Source organism: Mercurialis annua, linkage group LG5, assembly GCF_937616625.2.
Source record: "Mercurialis annua linkage group LG5, ddMerAnnu1.2, whole genome shotgun sequence".
NCBI classification, from domain to species: Eukaryota; Viridiplantae; Streptophyta; class Magnoliopsida; order Malpighiales; family Euphorbiaceae; genus Mercurialis; species Mercurialis annua.
Window position 1 is genome coordinate 49,490,692 of NC_065574.1, and position 17,061 is coordinate 49,507,752.

At 36.7% G+C, this 17,061-nt stretch overlaps 2 protein-coding genes and 1 long non-coding RNA gene across 3 annotated transcripts; all 3 read right to left on the reverse strand.

The window, feature by feature from the left end:
• Positions 1 to 6,577: 6,577 nt before the first annotated feature.
• Positions 6,578 to 7,251, reverse strand: LOC126680714 (uncharacterized). The gene is made up of 3 exons (XR_007641272.2): positions 7,058 to 7,251; positions 6,907 to 6,968; positions 6,578 to 6,821 (listed from the first exon to the last, which is right to left on the reverse strand). It is a non-coding gene; the product is annotated as an uncharacterized LOC126680714 (long non-coding RNA).
• A 143-nt stretch (positions 7,252 to 7,394) lies between these two features.
• On the reverse strand, positions 7,395 to 11,547 carry LOC126680712 (uncharacterized). The gene is made up of 9 exons (XM_050375888.2): positions 11,227 to 11,547; positions 10,772 to 11,033; positions 10,252 to 10,314; positions 10,068 to 10,107; positions 9,834 to 9,898; positions 9,595 to 9,711; positions 9,272 to 9,400; positions 8,651 to 8,722; positions 7,395 to 7,520 (listed from the first exon to the last, which is right to left on the reverse strand). Exons 1-9 carry the CDS (start codon positions 11,274 to 11,276, stop codon positions 7,410 to 7,412), a joined length of 909 nt encoding a protein of 302 aa, XP_050231845.1. The 5' UTR covers positions 11,277 to 11,547; the 3' UTR covers positions 7,395 to 7,409.
• Positions 11,548 to 12,088: 541 nt separating this feature from the next.
• LOC126680710 (uncharacterized protein At4g15970) lies at positions 12,089 to 16,501 on the reverse strand. Its single transcript, XM_050375884.2, has 5 exons — positions 16,143 to 16,501; positions 14,970 to 15,332; positions 13,701 to 14,182; positions 13,489 to 13,589; positions 12,089 to 12,540 (listed from the first exon to the last, which is right to left on the reverse strand). Exons 1-4 carry the CDS (start codon positions 16,413 to 16,415, stop codon positions 13,526 to 13,528), a joined length of 1,182 nt encoding a protein of 393 aa, XP_050231841.1. The 5' UTR covers positions 16,416 to 16,501; the 3' UTR covers positions 12,089 to 12,540; positions 13,489 to 13,525.
• Positions 16,502 to 17,061: the final 560 nt, after the last annotated feature.

The following is a 17,061-nucleotide window of genomic DNA, read 5'->3' on the forward strand; positions in this document are numbered from 1 at the left end:
ATGCCAACGATCAATTTTTCAGACAGAGTTCACAATCTTATATCACAAAACATGAAACTCTGCATAGTTGTTCGTCTTCTTGGCAAAAATATTGGGTATAGAACCCTTCTCAGTCGTATCTTGAAATTGTGGAAGCCTAAAAGTTACCCAAGTCTCGTCGATCTGGATAATAACTTCTTCCTCGTTAGATTCTACTCGATGGAGGACTATATTAACGCCTTGTCCGGAGGACCATGGGTTTTATTTGGTCATTACCTTACGGTGCAACCATGGAGTCCAGAATTCTCATCAGACAAGATTAATGCTACGTCAGTCACTGCCTGGGTCAGGTTCCCAGGTCTCCCTATCCAGTATTATCACAATAATGTTCTGAAAGCAATAGCCAAAACTCTAGGGAAGGTCATTAAAATTGATTTTAACACGGAAGCAAGAGAACGAGGTAAGTTCGCTAGATTGGCTATTAACTTGGATCTAACTAAGCCTCTTTGTTCCAGGATTTTATTAGATGGCCGTCTTCAAAAGGTGGAGTATGAGGGGCTTCCGATTATTTGTTTCAACTGTGGACGGTACGGTCATCGAGAAAACCTTTGTACTCATAAAAACCTTGTCGAGGGAGTCTCAAATAGCCCCAGGACTGAGCGAGTCCCTGCCGCCTCAGACCCCGTCTCAGAACCGCCGCTGGTGGTGGAAAGTCCGCCGTTTGGGCCCTGGATGCAGGTGGTGAATCGAAGAAGGAAACCCGATATCCCTGCCAACAATCAAGGGAATAACGGTAACAAACATTCTGGATCAAGATTTGATGCTATTGCCAGTTTGGAGGAGAATTTTCAGGGTCAATTCGATACTACTAATAACAAGAATAATTTTGTTCCTTATGTGCAAAAGGAAACCATAGGCTCCCATTTAAAGAAAATTCTTGTTCCCATCTTGAGAACGACCAACCAACAAGGTAAATTCTCTGAAACAAACATTAATGCCACTAATAAAAAAATGTCCATGCAGGTCCATGCAGATACTAAAGCCCAATTTGAACAAAAAAATAAGACACAAGTCCAATCCAGCATTGGCAGCAATGACAAATCCAAGTCCATCTCTCACATGCAAAATCATGCTGATCCTAAAGATATTCAAGATCCTTCTGGCAGCATGTTTTTTCCGGTGGAAGTATCTTTAAACCAGAAGAACCATTCGGCAGTGGCACTTTTATCTCCAGTGACGGACCAAAACCATTGCCAACAGCTCAAATTATTATCTCTTCGTGATAAATTCACTCCGAAAGGTCCGGATAAACAACGCAACCATTGGAATGTCAAGATTAATCAAATTTCTAAAAACAACAGCAAAGCTAAAAAGAGAATGACTCCTAAGGCGATATCTACTAATAATATTGGTGATATTCTTATGGAGATAACTAAACCTGTTCAAACCTCGGAAGGAACTAGTTCCTCTCCTGAGATTGTGGTGTCGACTGATCAGCAACAGAACCTTGGTTCCTCCAAGGATCAGATGATAGACCGTCTAAGGACGGTCAGCCTTTCGTCCCTTTCTATCTTGTTTATTTTCTTTATGTCTGACAACCTTCTTGTCTGGAACTGCCAAGGGGCAGCAAAAAAAAAATTTCATTCGCTCTGTTAAGTCATTCCGTGACTTTCATAATCCTTCTATTATGATTATTGTTGAACCAAGAATTGCAGGCACTAAAGCAGATAAAGTTATCAAGAGCACAGGCTTTAATTTCTCCCATCGCGTAGAAGCTCATGGTTTTGCTGGCGGTATCTGGTTACTTTGGAGTGACAATGTCAAAGTTGATATTCTAAAGAACCATTTCCAATTTATCCATTGCTCTCTTACCTTCCCTAACACCGGTGAGACGTTCCTTTTTTCTGCTGTTTATGGTAGCCCTACCCCCAACAAACGCTATGATTTGTGGAAGGATCTTACTAATCTCTATATCGATATTAACTCTCCTTGGATTCTTGCAGGGGATTTTAATGCGATTCTTGATTCTTCGGACAGAAAAGGGGGCTCTTGCAACAGAAATTTGGGTTGTCCCCTCTTCTCTGGTTTTATAGAGTCTAACGCTTTATCTCAACTTGATTTTGTAGGCCCGAAATACACTTGGAGGAGGGGAACTCTTTTTCAGCGGCTTGACAGAGTTATTTGCAACAATATTTGGCTTCAAAGACACCCTAATGCTATTACTCATCACTTACCTCGCATTCATTCGGACCACATACCTCTGCTTATCAAGCTGAACAGTGGTATGAATGGGGGGGGCGGGAAATAGAACTTTCAAATTCCTAGCCCCTTGGCTTACTCATGTAGACTTTGTTAATGTGGTAAATGAGAGCTGGAACAGTAATGGTTCTCTGAAGGATAACATTCTCTCTTTCACAGAAAAAGTTCAAAACTGGAATGTTAATGTGTTTGGGAATATTTTTAAGCAGAAAAAAATCCTTCTTGCCCGTATTAATGGAATTCAGAAATACCTTGAAAATCGACCTTGTAAATTCCTCTCAGAGTTGGAGAATACTTTGAAAGCTGAACTTGAAGAAGTCTCATTACGGGAGGAAACTTATTGGTTGCAGAAATCTAGATGCGACTGGCTAATGCTAGGGGATCGTAATACTTCTTATTTCCATGCGAAGTCTACCGCTAGGAAAAGACGTAATCGCATTTGCCTCCTTAAAGACGCTGATGGTGTTTGGTGCGATAATGAGGCGTTGTTGCGCGATTTGGCTATCTCTTTCTTTAAGAAGTTGTATACTGAGACCAATCATAGTCGTCCAGTTTATCAGATTCGGGGTTGTTTTCCTGTTTTGGCTCCGGACATGTATAGCAATCTGCGCAGAGAACTTACCAAGGAGGAAATCTATCACGCTCTTCATCAGATGTCGCCTTGGAAAGCTTCTGGTATTGATGGCATCCCTGCGGCTTTCTATCAGAAACATTGGAGTGTTGTTGGTACTTCTATATGCTCTACTGTTACAAATGCTTTTAATAACGGCCATATGGACAGTGATATGAACAGAACGCTTATTTCTCTTATTCCCAAAATTGATAAGCCTGAGTCCATTAAAGATTTTCGTCCCATCAGCCTTTGCACGGTGATTTATAAAATTCTTACGAAAGTTATTGCGAATAGACTCAAGCCCTTAATGCCTAGTATCGTGGGTCATACCCAAGCGAGTTTTGTCGCCGGTCGAAATATTTCCGACAACATTATAATTGCTCAGGAGGTTATCCACTCTATGAGGAGGAAAAAGGGTAAAGAAAGCTGGTTCGCTATAAAAGTGGATCTTGAAAAAGCTTATGATTGCCTCAGTTGGAGTTTTATAGAAGATACGCTTATGGATGTCGGCATTCCTATTCATCTTGTTCAAGTCATTATGAACTGTATCTCTTCCTCTCGCTTGAATATTCTTTGGAATGGTTCTCCATCCGAAGAATTTCAGCCGTCAAGAGGAATTCGTCAGGGAGACCCTCTATCTCCGTATATTTTTGTTCTTTGTATGGAGCGTCTATCTCACCGTATTGGCCTCTCGGTTCAAAATGGTGAGTGGATCCCTATTAAGCTTAACAAGTTAGGTCCTAATTTATCTCATTTATTTTTTGCAGATGACTTGGTTTTGTTTGGTAGGGCTACAGAAGATCAAGGGGTTATTATCAAGTCCATTCTTGAGGATTTTTCGATTAGTTCTGGGCTCAGAGTTAGTCTCTCTAAGACTAAAATTTTCTTTACTCCCAACTTGGATTTTCAGCGTGCTAGCAGTATTAGTAGCTTACTGGGTTTCCAACGCTGTCAAGATCTTGGCAAATACCTTGGAGTCCCACTGCTTCATTCTCGCATTACTAAGGAAACGTATAATTTTATTCTTGAGAGGATCCAGAAAAAATTATCTGGTTGGAATGCCAACCTTCTCTCTTTAGCCGGTCGAATTACACTTGCTAAAACGGTTCTTATGACTATCCCGAGCTATGCGATGCAAACTGCTCCTCTTCCTGTGGGCCTCTGCAACAGCATCAATAAACTCGTGCGTCAGTTTATTTGGGGTTATCAAGAAGGTTCCCGGAAACCCAATCTTTTAAAATGGGAAGAGATGTGTTCCCCTTGTTCTGCTGGGGGTAGTGGATTCAGGGACCTGAAAAAACAAAATAACGCTTTTATTATGAAAATTGGGTTTGTGATTTTGACGAAACCGGATCTTCTTTGGGTGAGTGTGCTTAGGAACAAATACGGATGGGCAAATAAGGGCAATACTTGTAAAGCGGGCAAGAACAGTTCACCTCTTTGGAAAAATGTTGCTCACTTGTGGGAAACTATTCTATCCGGCTGCAGTTGGGCGATTGGAGACGGGAGCTCGGTCAGCTTTTGGAGCGACAATTGGCTAGGGGACCTTGGTCCTCTTAGGCTTCTATCTACTGTCCATATTCCCGAATCTGAACTTGAACTGAAAGTTAAAGATTTTACTATGAATGGTAACTGGAATTGGGATCAACTGGGCAGTAAACTCCCTTATTATGTCCTTCTCAATCTGGCGGCCGTGAAACCTCCAAACCAGTGCAATGAGGTTGACCACCCCTTTTGGAGCCTCACCAGTTCTGGGAACATTTCTGTTAGATCTGCTTATCAAGTTCAAGAACATGCCATCATGGAGGAAAATCAGAGAGACTGGCAAGCTGTGTGGAGTTGGCCGGGAGCCCACAGGGTCAGAATCCTTTTATGGCTGGGTTCTAGGAACAAACTCCTGACCAATCTGGAACGTAAAAGGCGTCACATGACTGAAGATTCTTCGTGTCCTGTTTGCGGAGACAGCGCTGAGGATGGAAATCACATTTTTAGAACCTGCATCTTTGCTAGGGAAGTGTGGAGTAAATTACTTGGTGTTAATATTGATATTACTTTCTTTAACCTGCCATTAATTGACTGGTTTTTCTGGAATTTGCAGGGTAAAGCCGGTCTCAAGACCGAGAAGTGGAACGTGATTTTTGGTTTAGCATGTTGGTGCCTTTGGAATCGTCGCAACAACTACATTTTCAACGGTGAAAGACAAAGCGCAGCGGAAGTGGTGCACTCTATAAGAACCATGACGAGTTATACTGATCAAGCTCAGAAGTTTATCCTGCTATCCCGTCCAGGCTTGGCACCTAAGTCTACAAAGCTCATTGGATGGGATTCCCCTCCTTTTAACTGGTTAAAAATCAACTCAGATGGTGCAGTCCGTTCCTCTACCAACACGGCTGCCTCAGGTGGTCTAGCCAGAAATTATGAAGGCGTCTGCTTGTTCAGCTATAGCAGATTTATAGGAAGATGCTCTGTGATTCAAGCCGAGTTGTGGGGAGCCCTGGATGGTCTCGACATAGCTTGGCAGCGGGGTTACAGAAATGTTATTCTGGAAATGGACAGTAAAATAGCAGTCGACACTTTACTGAAGAACGATGACAGCTTAAATGCGAACTCCAATCTTTACAATGCTATAAGGAGCTTTCTGGGTAGGAGCTGGAAAGTTTGCATCAGACATACGTTACGAGAAGGCAATCGTTGTGCTGACTGGTTGGCAAACTTTGGTTTCACTCATTATCTAGGATTGGATATTCATGATAGAGTTCATGCAGACCTTGCTAGCCTCATCATGGAGGATAATATTGGCGTGTCTCTCCCGAGAGTGTGTAGAGATTTTTAATCTCTTGGCCTTGGCCTATCTTTGTAATCAAAAAAAAAATTATAGCATTGTGAGGTATTTTGGCACTAGAGTGGAGATGCTCTTATCTTTTTCAATCTTTTCTAAATTTATGGTAATTTTTTAAAATTCTCTTCCTTGTCAATTGCCATTTTTTTCCTATTATTATTATTATTATTATTATTATTATTATTATTATTATTATTATTTTTTGCTAGGTTTCTCAAAAGAAACCCCTGTAAGGCTGGTCTTTTTTTCCACACTTTCACTCAACCGGTTCAACCTGCTGTTGAACCGGTTGGACCACAAACCGGTGACCATATCGGTTTGTTTTAAAAACACTGGTCTCTCTCTCTCTCTCTCTCTATATATATATATATATATATATATATATATATATATATATATATATATATATATATATATATATATATAGTCAAGTATTCTGAAAACTGAACCAGTGTGACAGTGTCTAAATCAATATGGCCACCAGTTCATCCACCCGTTCAACCAATTAAATAAATAAAAAGTAGTACTAGTAAATAAAAAACCGGATTGTTTTTATGGTTGACCATTTCAGTGACTTTTCAATTTTGTGGTTTTATCCAATTCAAACAGATTGAACTGTGGAAATCCAGATGTTAGGAAAAAACAAACTGCATTGACCTACGGTTTGAGGTCGAACCCGTTGAACAAGCCAGCCTGGTTAGTTCCTTAAAACACTTTATACAATTTGTCACTCATAGCTTACCCAATGCATAACTTTTGCAAATACTAAAAAGTAATGCTATTTAATCCACCTATTTTAACCCGACTTGTTGTACCACCTGACGTAGCAACAAACGAGTGGATCAATTTAAAGACGGAAATTGAAGTATACATTTTTCGATAGGAACTAAGCAAATAAAAATATGTGACTTAAGACGGTACAACAAGTTGATTTGAATAGCATTTTTCATACTATTATAATATTACAAAAATTTCAAGAATCTAAGATACGAAAAACATTATCAACTGTAAAACAAGAATGCTGAAGAGATTGTATAAAATATGAACTTCTTTGATCTCTCTTTTTGTATGCAATTCCATCTCTTGAAATCTGGCTACATACTGCCTTAGTATTTGAATTTAAGCCGTAGGCTATCCTTGTATGAATCACCACAACAGTAAGAAACCCCGCATGTATGTTGAAACTTAAAACATAGTATGAATTCCGAAATATTACCAATTCAATTATGTTCTGTCCTTTCGTACCCAGGCATACTCATGATTGTTTCCCCTTCCGAACTGCAGTTTAAACCAAAGGCGGAAGCATTTTTAAGAGTACAAATAACACGAATGAATATTTCATCTTATGAGGTACAAGAAAATTTTACCCTTCCTATTACTCTACCCTGTCCTGTCCCTCCTCTTCCGCCCCTACTTCTCCCGTTTGACTGCCCTTCATTTTCAACTTGTCCTATTTCTTGCCATCTGCCTCTCTCGTGTCCCCTTCTCTGCTGACCTGCGTCTTTTTCACGGAATGTGTCTCGGCCTGTATCAGCTGAGCCATTTTGCAGTTGGCTTTTGTTCATTCTCTACAAAATCATACAAAACGAAGTAGTTTAAGTTAAATTTAAGCATTCTTTTTTCAAAAAAAAATCATGGAGTTCACAAGCTCAAAGCAAGAGAAAAATGTCTGCGGGAAATTTCCGTGAATAAAAGATCAAGAAAGCCTCAATTATTTCATCATAAAACTTGCGAGTTATTCAACACAGTAAACAGGAATTTTGAATCAGAACTCACCAAGTCATCGGAGGGATGATTGTCGGTGATAGTTTCTCGAGATGCACTTGCTTCCTGCATTAGAACAATTAAGTTAATAACAGTTGAATTCAGATCAACCATATAAGGACAGTGATTAAAACCAACTTCCATCACGTCGTGTGAAAAGAAAATTTAAGGCCTTTTTCTTCAATTTGACTCAGTAATCATTCCCAACTATAAAATACTCAAAGCATATGCAAAAACATTTAATGCCATTTGTAAACTGTCAGATTTTAGAAGGTAGAAATGGAACAAAGTTAAACAAAATGATTTAGCAAAACACGTTAAAAGACATTGCAGTAGAAAGCGTAGACTGTAAATCGTAAAATAAAAACTTCTATTTATGTATTGTTCCTCATTTTCTTCCTTGTACACATACACGAATACTTTAACATTTCCAGCATCGTCCCTTTTCTAGGGAGAAGTTCACTTTCCTCAAACTACAACAACCTAACACCATGGTCTGTGTCCATGAAACATGAATCACATTCCTTTTTCACCTAAATTGATTTGCATTTCTGAAATACATTTACATCAATTTTTGACGACGAACAATAACTTAACAAAAATCTTATCAACTCCAAATTAAACATCATTCCATTTCAACCTAATTTGCTAGAATCTTATATAGTCCTCCAAGTATAGTACCCGTTCACCGCCAAATGTTTGATCAATAAAAGGTCAAAGGACATTCTCTCTTTATCCCATTGAAAATGTGTGTTCGAATATATTCTTTCAACCAAATTGTAAAAACAGCTATCATTCATACACCACATACATTTACGTACACACTTTTGCAAGAAACATCGTAGTTTGGTCTCTGTTGAGACCAAACTTTAAGAGATCTATGTTTACAAGCAACTCTTTTCTAAGCCTAGTCTCGGGCCATTCTGATCTAACATAAGAAAGAAAAAAATCTGATAAAGGTCAATTCAGCTCCATTTAACTTTAGGTCTCTTAAGTTTCAGTGTAGCATAAGCATTTCGACTTCATCAATGTCAAGGGTGTTAAAATTGGGATAAGATACGAGTGCCTCAACATTATCATTTCTGGTATCCAGTCCTATACTGTATACATTGAAGAATTTTTAAGAGTGTAAACTAAATAAATTTTACTACAGATTGAAGTCACATTAAATTGTTAAGAGTATCAACCAAACTTACCAGATTCAAGCAATGAAGCTGTTCTAATATTTCTTGAGGCCTTTGTACATTAATTCTTGATCTTTTATCAGCCTGCATTTGAACCAATGGTAAAAGCACGTATCAAACATCATAATTCCCCCATTCCCCAACATGATAATAGCAGTATTCAAATTTGTTACAGAGAAGCTGCATGAGAAAAGAAGAATCACAGACGTTCTATGAAATTGTGTCCTAACTTGCAACTTCAATGCAAAATAGACCATGAATTCATTAAATGGGCCCCGCCAAAATAATAATCAAGTCAAACCCCAATGAAAACTGAGTCCGCGCATGATCTCACAAGTTTTTTCCGTATCATACTTTCAAACTATATACTTGCATAGGAAGCGGAAGAAGTTGAATATTAATAGCAAAGCTACAGCACTTTACTTAAAAAAAATCGTAGCATATTTAATCTATACAGTGAGTCTATACGTAACACAGCCAAAACAATCCACTGGCAGTATCACTAGTCTAAAGATGATGAGGGTAGACTGTGATCTTAGTTCATTCACTAGGTCTATGTCATATAACTTCTAAAGCACACCAATGAAAGATAACCCAGTCAATGACTTGATTTTGAGAGCATTCAAGCTTTACCTGCCGAATAGGTTCTGGCACACGATACTTGCAACTCATTTTAACAATTCTAATGGCAGTATCAAGTGAAACACGGTGACCAATTGATATGAATATAGGTCTCACTGAGCCCTCAGTTGACCTCATTGCCTGTTGAAAAAAACAGTTTGATATAAAGAAACATTTCCGTGCACAGCTAAGAGTTTCAATGACTTTAAGCAACAATAATTGTGATATTTTATCATTCAAAAATAAAGTACTTCAGACTCTTGCATAATCTGCTATATAAAGAAAGTTAAAAGTTCTTTCTTACATAAGCACAGAAAAATATGATGATTTCTTACTGCTCCATGTATGCGCCCAGAGCGTCCTGTCAAAGTAATAAGATTTTCACCATTTTTTTCCTCGTCTTGAAGACATTTTCTGACCCCCTTTTCAGTAAGACCATCGACACAATGCAGCTGAAGCAATTTGGAAGTGGCAATGTGTCATTTTAAATCCTTAAAAATGAAAGCAAACTTAGGAAATCATTAAGACAGAAAAAGCAGTAGAGTAATTTTCAAATCCTAAAAGCAGAACTCACTTTCTTTCCGATCCCAATGGTGGGAATATTTTCCAGAACACCTACATGAGAAGCCAAGCCAAAGCCTACATAAAAAGTCCAATGATTTATTGATATTCACCGCCAGATAAATATGATACGAAATCTATGCAAAAGCAGTTTATTCACAACCGATTACACTGCTAAAATCACAGCGTGTGTGAATTCCAAATTAGAAACTGGATATTTATTAAGATTAATGGCAAAGAGACTCACCTCGAGGATGAAGTATACCATTGCCATCAACCATTACTAACTGTCAAAACACATAAAAGCCTCACTTCAGAATAAAAATCTCAGTTCAAATTCTCTATTGAGTTGAATGACTATAAATGTCAAAAACCAAATAGCACAATGAGACAATAGGCAAAATTGTACTGCTACTTAACAAAAGAGTCACCTGTGGGTAGTAAGGATTATTTTCAGTTTTCATCTTTTCAAGTAGCTGCACAAGAACTGGAGCCTGAAAAAGCAGAAAGAACAATAATACATCAGAGATTGGATCATTTTAAGCAATTTGAATTCTAAATTCGGCATCTTTGTACAAAGCTGAATAAATAAAAGGGTTACTGTTATAAAAAAAATCTTCACCGTTTGCGTTTTTTCTGATTTAAGCACATTTTATCAAACCTGGCACCCCATATTCCGATCTTTCATTTTTTGGCATTTTACAGCTCAACTACAAAATCCGGTGTCCGTTTCGTTATTCAAAAACGGTTAAAAAGACTTTTTTTTTAAGAGAAAACGCCTAAACACTGGATTATATGATGAAAAATTTGAAAATAATGGAATGTGCGGTGACACGTTTGGTAAAATGTGCTTAGATCGGAAAAAAACGAGAAAAGTGGGGATTTGTTTATGACAATAACCCTAAATAAAATAAAGATGACCTAAATAAAAGTATAGTAAAAATGATGAACCTCTCGAAAGGCAAGAAAGCCAGCAATATAAGGAACATGAAGCTTAACATGAGCAGAGTCATGGTAAACAACTTCACCAGTTGAAAAATTCAAGACAACAAGTGTTCCACATGCAACTGATTGATCTTCCTTCAAACAGCTCACATCAACCCCACCAATATATTTCAACACTTGTTCTTTACCATCTTCTTCTTCTGATGTGGGTACCTTCCATGGAAAATCATCCTCCAAGATCAATCCTTGCTTGAGTGAAAATTGAATTCTGAAAAATTAGCCATCTGGGTAGTTAGTCAAGGACATAGAAACACGGACACTTGGACACGGCGAAACAGTGTTATTTTTAGGCCTTCTATCTAAAAAAATAAAGTTTAGTGTCTGAAAAATCAACTGTCTGAAATGTTTTTAAAACGGAACACGTAAATTAAATGAAGTGTCCGTGCTAAACATTTACATACTCTTTCCATCTTTGCAAAATGTCTGATGTTGACGATGATGCTCCGTGCATTGCTGTTGCTCAGTGTCTACTAATTCAATTACTCATTTAAGACAAAGATGTGATCTTTCTATTCCACAATTTCCAGTAACTGCAAATTTTTGTTCTTGAAGAGCGATTGAGCAATGGAATTTAGTTTTGAAAGAAAAAATTGGATGAAAAGGGGGATTTAATTTAATTATTGTTTGTTGCTTTGATGGAGTACTTTTAATTCTTTCCCGCATTTTCTCACGTTTTCATTGGTCGCGCTATTGTTAAATACGAGGGGAAGTCTAACTATATATCTGACTTTCCAGATGAACCGACGATAGGAGATGCTCTCAAACTAAATTTATTTTATTTTAAATAGTAATTTATTTATTTATTTTATATAAATTAGACTAAATATACTACTATATCATTTTCAAATTTTAAAAAACATTTAACTTTTTAATCTTTTTATTAAAAAAGCATGAGACTTATCCAAAATACTTTTGGCTATTTGTTTGAACATAAAATTTTATTTTATTACATTTGTAGCTATTTAAGTACAACTTGACATGATTTTTTAGCATTTTACAGCTCAGAAGCATTACTACATGTCGTTTCAGTCATTAAAACCATTAAAACGATACAATTTGATGAAAAAGTATATTTTGGTGCTAGAAAATGTTAAAAAATAAAATTAAAAATTAAATTTAAATCACTACAAACTCAAAAAGTTTGGATTTTATATACAAATGACGCAACAAATTTTAGTGATTTAGTTCTATTTGCAGTTCGAAAAATGAAAAAGATTTTGGCTCGGAGATGATACTCTAATGGCTAGCACTAAGCACAAGTAATGGAATATAAAATAAAAGCTATGTAATTTTAAGACAAAGGGAGGGGATTCTCCAAGTCTCAAAATTCACTATTATCTAAATCATTGCTCCTAACAAAGAAACAAAGTCAAAAACTATCAGTAATCAGCCCTTTCAAGGAATATTAACCTCAGGCAGCTATGCTGAATTTGTTATTAAAGAAAAAAGACGAGACCAATGCTCCGATATATTCGGATACTGACTAAAGCAAAAACTGTACATGTGTAGGCTTACCAACAGGATAAGTTACAAGTATAATTTATAAACACTATGATCTACTGCCTGTATTCCAAAGGTCGAAAGGAAAACAAAGTTTTACTCCAAATATCTCACTTTCAATGTTGCTGCTCACAAATTTGAGTTGCAACTCCGCCTATGAATTGATTGAGAAATTGAAATTGGAGCCTCTTCATGAACCCCTAATTCCATAAAATCTGCAAATGCAACACAATGGAACATTCATAAAATTCACCAATTCCAATCTAAGGTAATAATGCTCTAGTCTTTGAAGACTAGCTTTCACTATAGGCCTTAAAAATGGGCAACTGACTACTAAAATACAACTAACTAATCCCCGTACCGAGAATATTTCTTTCCTAGGATCTCCAGATGATTTACATCACTCACTATTACACTTCAGAATCATCAACTCTTCATATACACATACACTCCTAGGTAGACAGGAAAATTTTACACAGGGGACACAAGGAGTGTTATGGATGATGATGTATATACGAATATACAACATGTTTAATATCTGCAACTTGTGTGAGAGGCTCAGGTGTTTAAGAATACGGAATCATACGGATAATTGAAAAAGCCCATGAAAAAAAAAGATTAATGATTCATATAAATCACTTAATGGTAAATGTCCCAAAAAAAAAATCCAGCGAGTAACTAATAATTCTGTAATACAGAAAAAAGAAAATTCTTCATTGAGCAATATTCTAGAACTGGCAGTGCAAAATTGGATTTTCTGAGAGGACAGAGGCTGTGACATATTTCATGAGCAGGGGATGCATGGGAAGTAATGTAGATTTGTAGTAAATTCTGCAGAAGAGCGTAAGAAAAAAGTGTTTCCTTATGAAGGCATGTTTAATTAGACATTGCGTTAGGTCCTACTGGTGTTGAGCATTTGGTTGCAATTTCAAAGATGAAAAATGTGCAATTCTCTTCACTTGTCAATTCTAAGTCTCAGTCCTATGCCTTTTTCTCTCTTTTCCCAATCCTTAGTGCTCATCCACTATGCTTCCAATGTACATACTAGCGGCATTTAAATTTACTTCTTATTGGTGAATCTATACATTCACAATAAATACATGCACAAACAAAAAAGGGACATGAGTAGACAAAATACCGGCAATCGTACATCAAACCCTTACCTTATCATTTTGCTTTTGATGGTAGTATCAATTTCAATCATTCTTCCAATCCTTGCTCACTACTTTTTGGCGGAGAACCATAATGACGAAGGGAATGAAGGCTGGAAAGCAATTAATAGATAACAAAGATCCAATCAGGGGATGAAAATCAATTAGCAAAAATTGAATTGTATTAATAGATTCAGACAGACGAGATAAGAAGTCCATCTTACCTGCAATTTTTTGGGACCCTCCATGACACTACTGGTGATCTTTTCAAACTCGGTGGTAAGGACAAAAATTGTCTCCAATCTTGAAGCATAATTTTAAGATCGTGAAGCTTGCTATCCAAACCATAACAGCAATTTGCATGCATTGTACAAACTAAATTCAAATCTTTGCTAGGTTCACAAAGTCCACCAAAGAATGCAGTATCCAAGAATCGCATCTTCAAACCAAGATCATCCACAAAGGTATCATCCTTAATTTTATTAAGAACATCCTGATCATGATTTCCAGGATAAACTTCACGTGAAGAGTACCAGAACTTGTAAAACTCTATTGACCGATTATTGGACTTCACATAATTAAAACCTCCATTGGGTTTGTTATGTATACTAACAGAGCTGCCTGAAAAATGGTCGCATGCAATCTGAAAATCTGCATCTGAATAGAATCGTGGAAATGGATCCCTGAACCACATTACATCAGCATCCTGGTGGAGGAACCAAAGGGTTCTTAGTATGCTGGAAACATTAGTTGAAAAGACTAGATGGATTTGTTATCAGATGTATTTGGTTCTGGATGTAAATATCAGCATGCAAATACAAAGGTAACAGACAAAAAAATAGAGGAATACTGCAATGCCTAAAAGCTATCACAAAAACACATGCACACCTTCAAATATGCAATCAATGGTCTAAGATCATTTTGTGGCAAAACCTATTGTCTGTTGAGAGATTGATTCATATGTAGTGATTTGTAATAGCCGAGAGCTTATCATATTCAAATAAGATTATAGAACAGATTTTCAATGATCGGTTCTGCTAGAAATCCATTCATAAATTTTTCAAACAAATACGGAGATACATATTTGGACGTCACAAGTTCTTGTAATGCAAGGGAGAACAGAAGATGCTACTGCTTAGCTAGATTATTGTTCAATTACACTTATGGAAAAATTCAAATAAGTCTCATCATCAATGCAAATACAACACTCATTTGCAAGAAGAAAATCTATAAAATAGTGTAATTATCAAATCCAACTCAACTCTATCCTCATTCACAATCATTACTCTGATCAAGTAAGAAATTAATGACTTCCACTTAAATTTTAAACTAAACGCTGTATCCGATTCAATTCATTTGAAATCCTTCCACTGAAAAAGCAGCATGAACTAATCTACACATTAACAAAGCCATTCAATATACTGTACCAAGTCAGGTTATGCAATTAAGAACTTTTGCGCATATCCAGTAAGAGAACAAGAGTGGGAAATTACCGTAAAAACAAAATTATAACCCATCTCAAGAACAGAACGCAAGAAGTCAATCCTTCTCCACATCATGTTCAAATAAACAGGGGTCATAAAGTAAGCTTCTCCATTAAAATCAATACCGTCCGGAAGAGCAAAGCAATGATCATGGACTTGTAGACAACGTGCATATGCCTTTTCATCCAACGCAATAATCACCAGATGATTTAAAAGCTTACGAGTACGCTCCCCTAATCTAAAACTTGCCAGGAATAAATCAATAACTGAATTGGGAGCTGCCCACGCTTCATTTAGAGTGGTTAATATAACTGTCTTATCTTCCATTGCTGCTTCTTTCAATACTTTATCAAGCTTTTGCTCATTACTTAACTGCATCACAATCAAACATATTAAACTAACTCTCTTACTATACATAAAACAATGAAAAATGCGCATCCCACTAGTCTTTATCCTAAATCAAGCATCTCCATTGTTAGGCTGTAAAAAGTCTAAAAGATAGAGAAAGAAAAACAATAGTCGAATTTGCTAATGTGCGCCTAAATTAACTTATTCTCAAATCCGCACGCAATTTTGATCAGGAATTGCGCTAACGTACGCTTAATGAAAAGTTATCTTAATAGATGAAAGTTATCCTAAAATGCACAAAACAAAAGCAAATTTGATGATAAGTACTTTGATAACGTGGGCCTAGTAATTTTCTTATGCTAAAATGGAACACATTGATCATTAGCTACTTAAATACTGAAATGGAAAACATTAATTAAATGGAATAAATTGATAACAATGGAACAAACTAATTATTCCTTTCTTAGCTACTTAAATACTATCAATTATTAATCTATAATTTAAAAAAGAGCTGCCAATTAAAATTAATTGATCACTTAATTTTAAGTGTGTGCTTCCTACTGTGCTAAAACAGAACTGAAAAGGGAACAAAATCAATAACAGTGACATTTCACTAGCTAATGTGCACCAAAAGCAGTACGTGAGACTATCGTACGCTGTCGTAGTTTCTTAAGCTAAAATGCGCCATGCCTGATCAAAATCCAATCCAACCTCATTTCACTGAGCTATAATTTCCAATTTCAAAATTCTAACTAATAATCACATACAAAATCTCATTTAAACTATGTAACAAACAAATTATACAATTAATTGAAAGACTATCACTCTACTTACAATAACGGAGCTGTCGTCGAGAAACGACGGAAAAATGTTAGGGAAAGAGACGAAGGAGGCGGAGGGAAACGAGAGGAAGCGGAGAGAGTCGTAAGCGCCGTAGAGAAGTAGAGAGGATACAAACATTATAGCGAAAACGAGTACGGTGCGCGGAAGAAGAGTAGATTCCGGCCACATTATAGTATTAAATGCGGCGGAGGAGGCAGAGGCGGAGGAAGGCGGAGGAAAAGGTGATCGTCGTCTGTGGTGGTGGAAGAGTAATGAGCGAGTCATTTGACAGCATGGCTTAGTTTATTAGTTGCTTTGTTAAGTTCTGTTATGGAGAGAGAGGGAAAAACGAGTGACGGTTTTGAAATTTATGCTAATTTTTGTTTTGTTGGAATAATTGATTTTAGGCTTAATCACCTAAAAAAAACCCCACTTTTTAGCCCATTTTCAGTTACACTATGACGTTGCAATTTTGTCACCTGCATCCAAATTCGCAACTTTGGTTTTCAATTTTACCTTCAAAATCAAATTGGACTCTGTTTTACTCGAAAAAAATTCATAAAAACCCTTATAAAGTACTCGTTTGAACTCTTTTCCACATAAAAAGTAAAAAATTGATAATTTATTTTAATTTTTTTCAAATAGAAAAGAGATCAATTTAGTATTTAAGGGTGGAATTAAAAAGCAAAGTTGCGAATTAGGGAGGTTTTACAGGCAAGGATTAGATGGAGGGTTAGTAATGGTGTATCTATAAGGGTCTACAAAGATCAATGGCTTTCTAGAGTAAAGTCTTTTAAAGGTTTTAGCCAACCAGTGATGGGGGAGGATACTATGGTTAGAGACTTGATTGGTGTTAATGGCCAATGGAATTCTGATTTATTGATCGCAAACTTCTTACCTGTTTATGCTTCGTGTATTGCTGACAGTATTT

Excerpts from the sequence above, each read along its gene's own strand:
- LOC126680712 (XM_050375888.2), bottom strand. The coding sequence starts at position 11,276 with ATGCACGGAGCATCATCGTCAACATCAGACATTTTGCAAAGATGGAAA. Across the intron at positions 9,712-9,833 it reads CCATTGGGATCGGAAAGAAA|CTGCATTGTGTCGATGGTCT; the intron begins GTGAGTTCTGCT and ends AAATTGCTTCAG. Across the intron at positions 9,401-9,594 it reads CTGGGCGCATACATGGAGCA|GCAATGAGGTCAACTGAGGG; the intron begins GTAAGAAATCAT and ends TTTTTTCAACAG.
- LOC126680710 (XM_050375884.2), bottom strand. The coding sequence starts at position 16,415 with ATGACTCGCTCATTACTCTTCCACCACCACAGACGACGATCACCTTTT. Across the intron at positions 15,333-16,142 it reads TCGACGACAGCTCCGTTATT|TTAAGTAATGAGCAAAAGCT; the intron begins GTAAGTAGAGTG and ends ATTGTGATGCAG. Across the intron at positions 13,590-13,700 it reads AGGGTCCCAAAAAATTGCAG|CCTTCATTCCCTTCGTCATT; the intron begins GTAAGATGGACT and ends ATTGCTTTCCAG.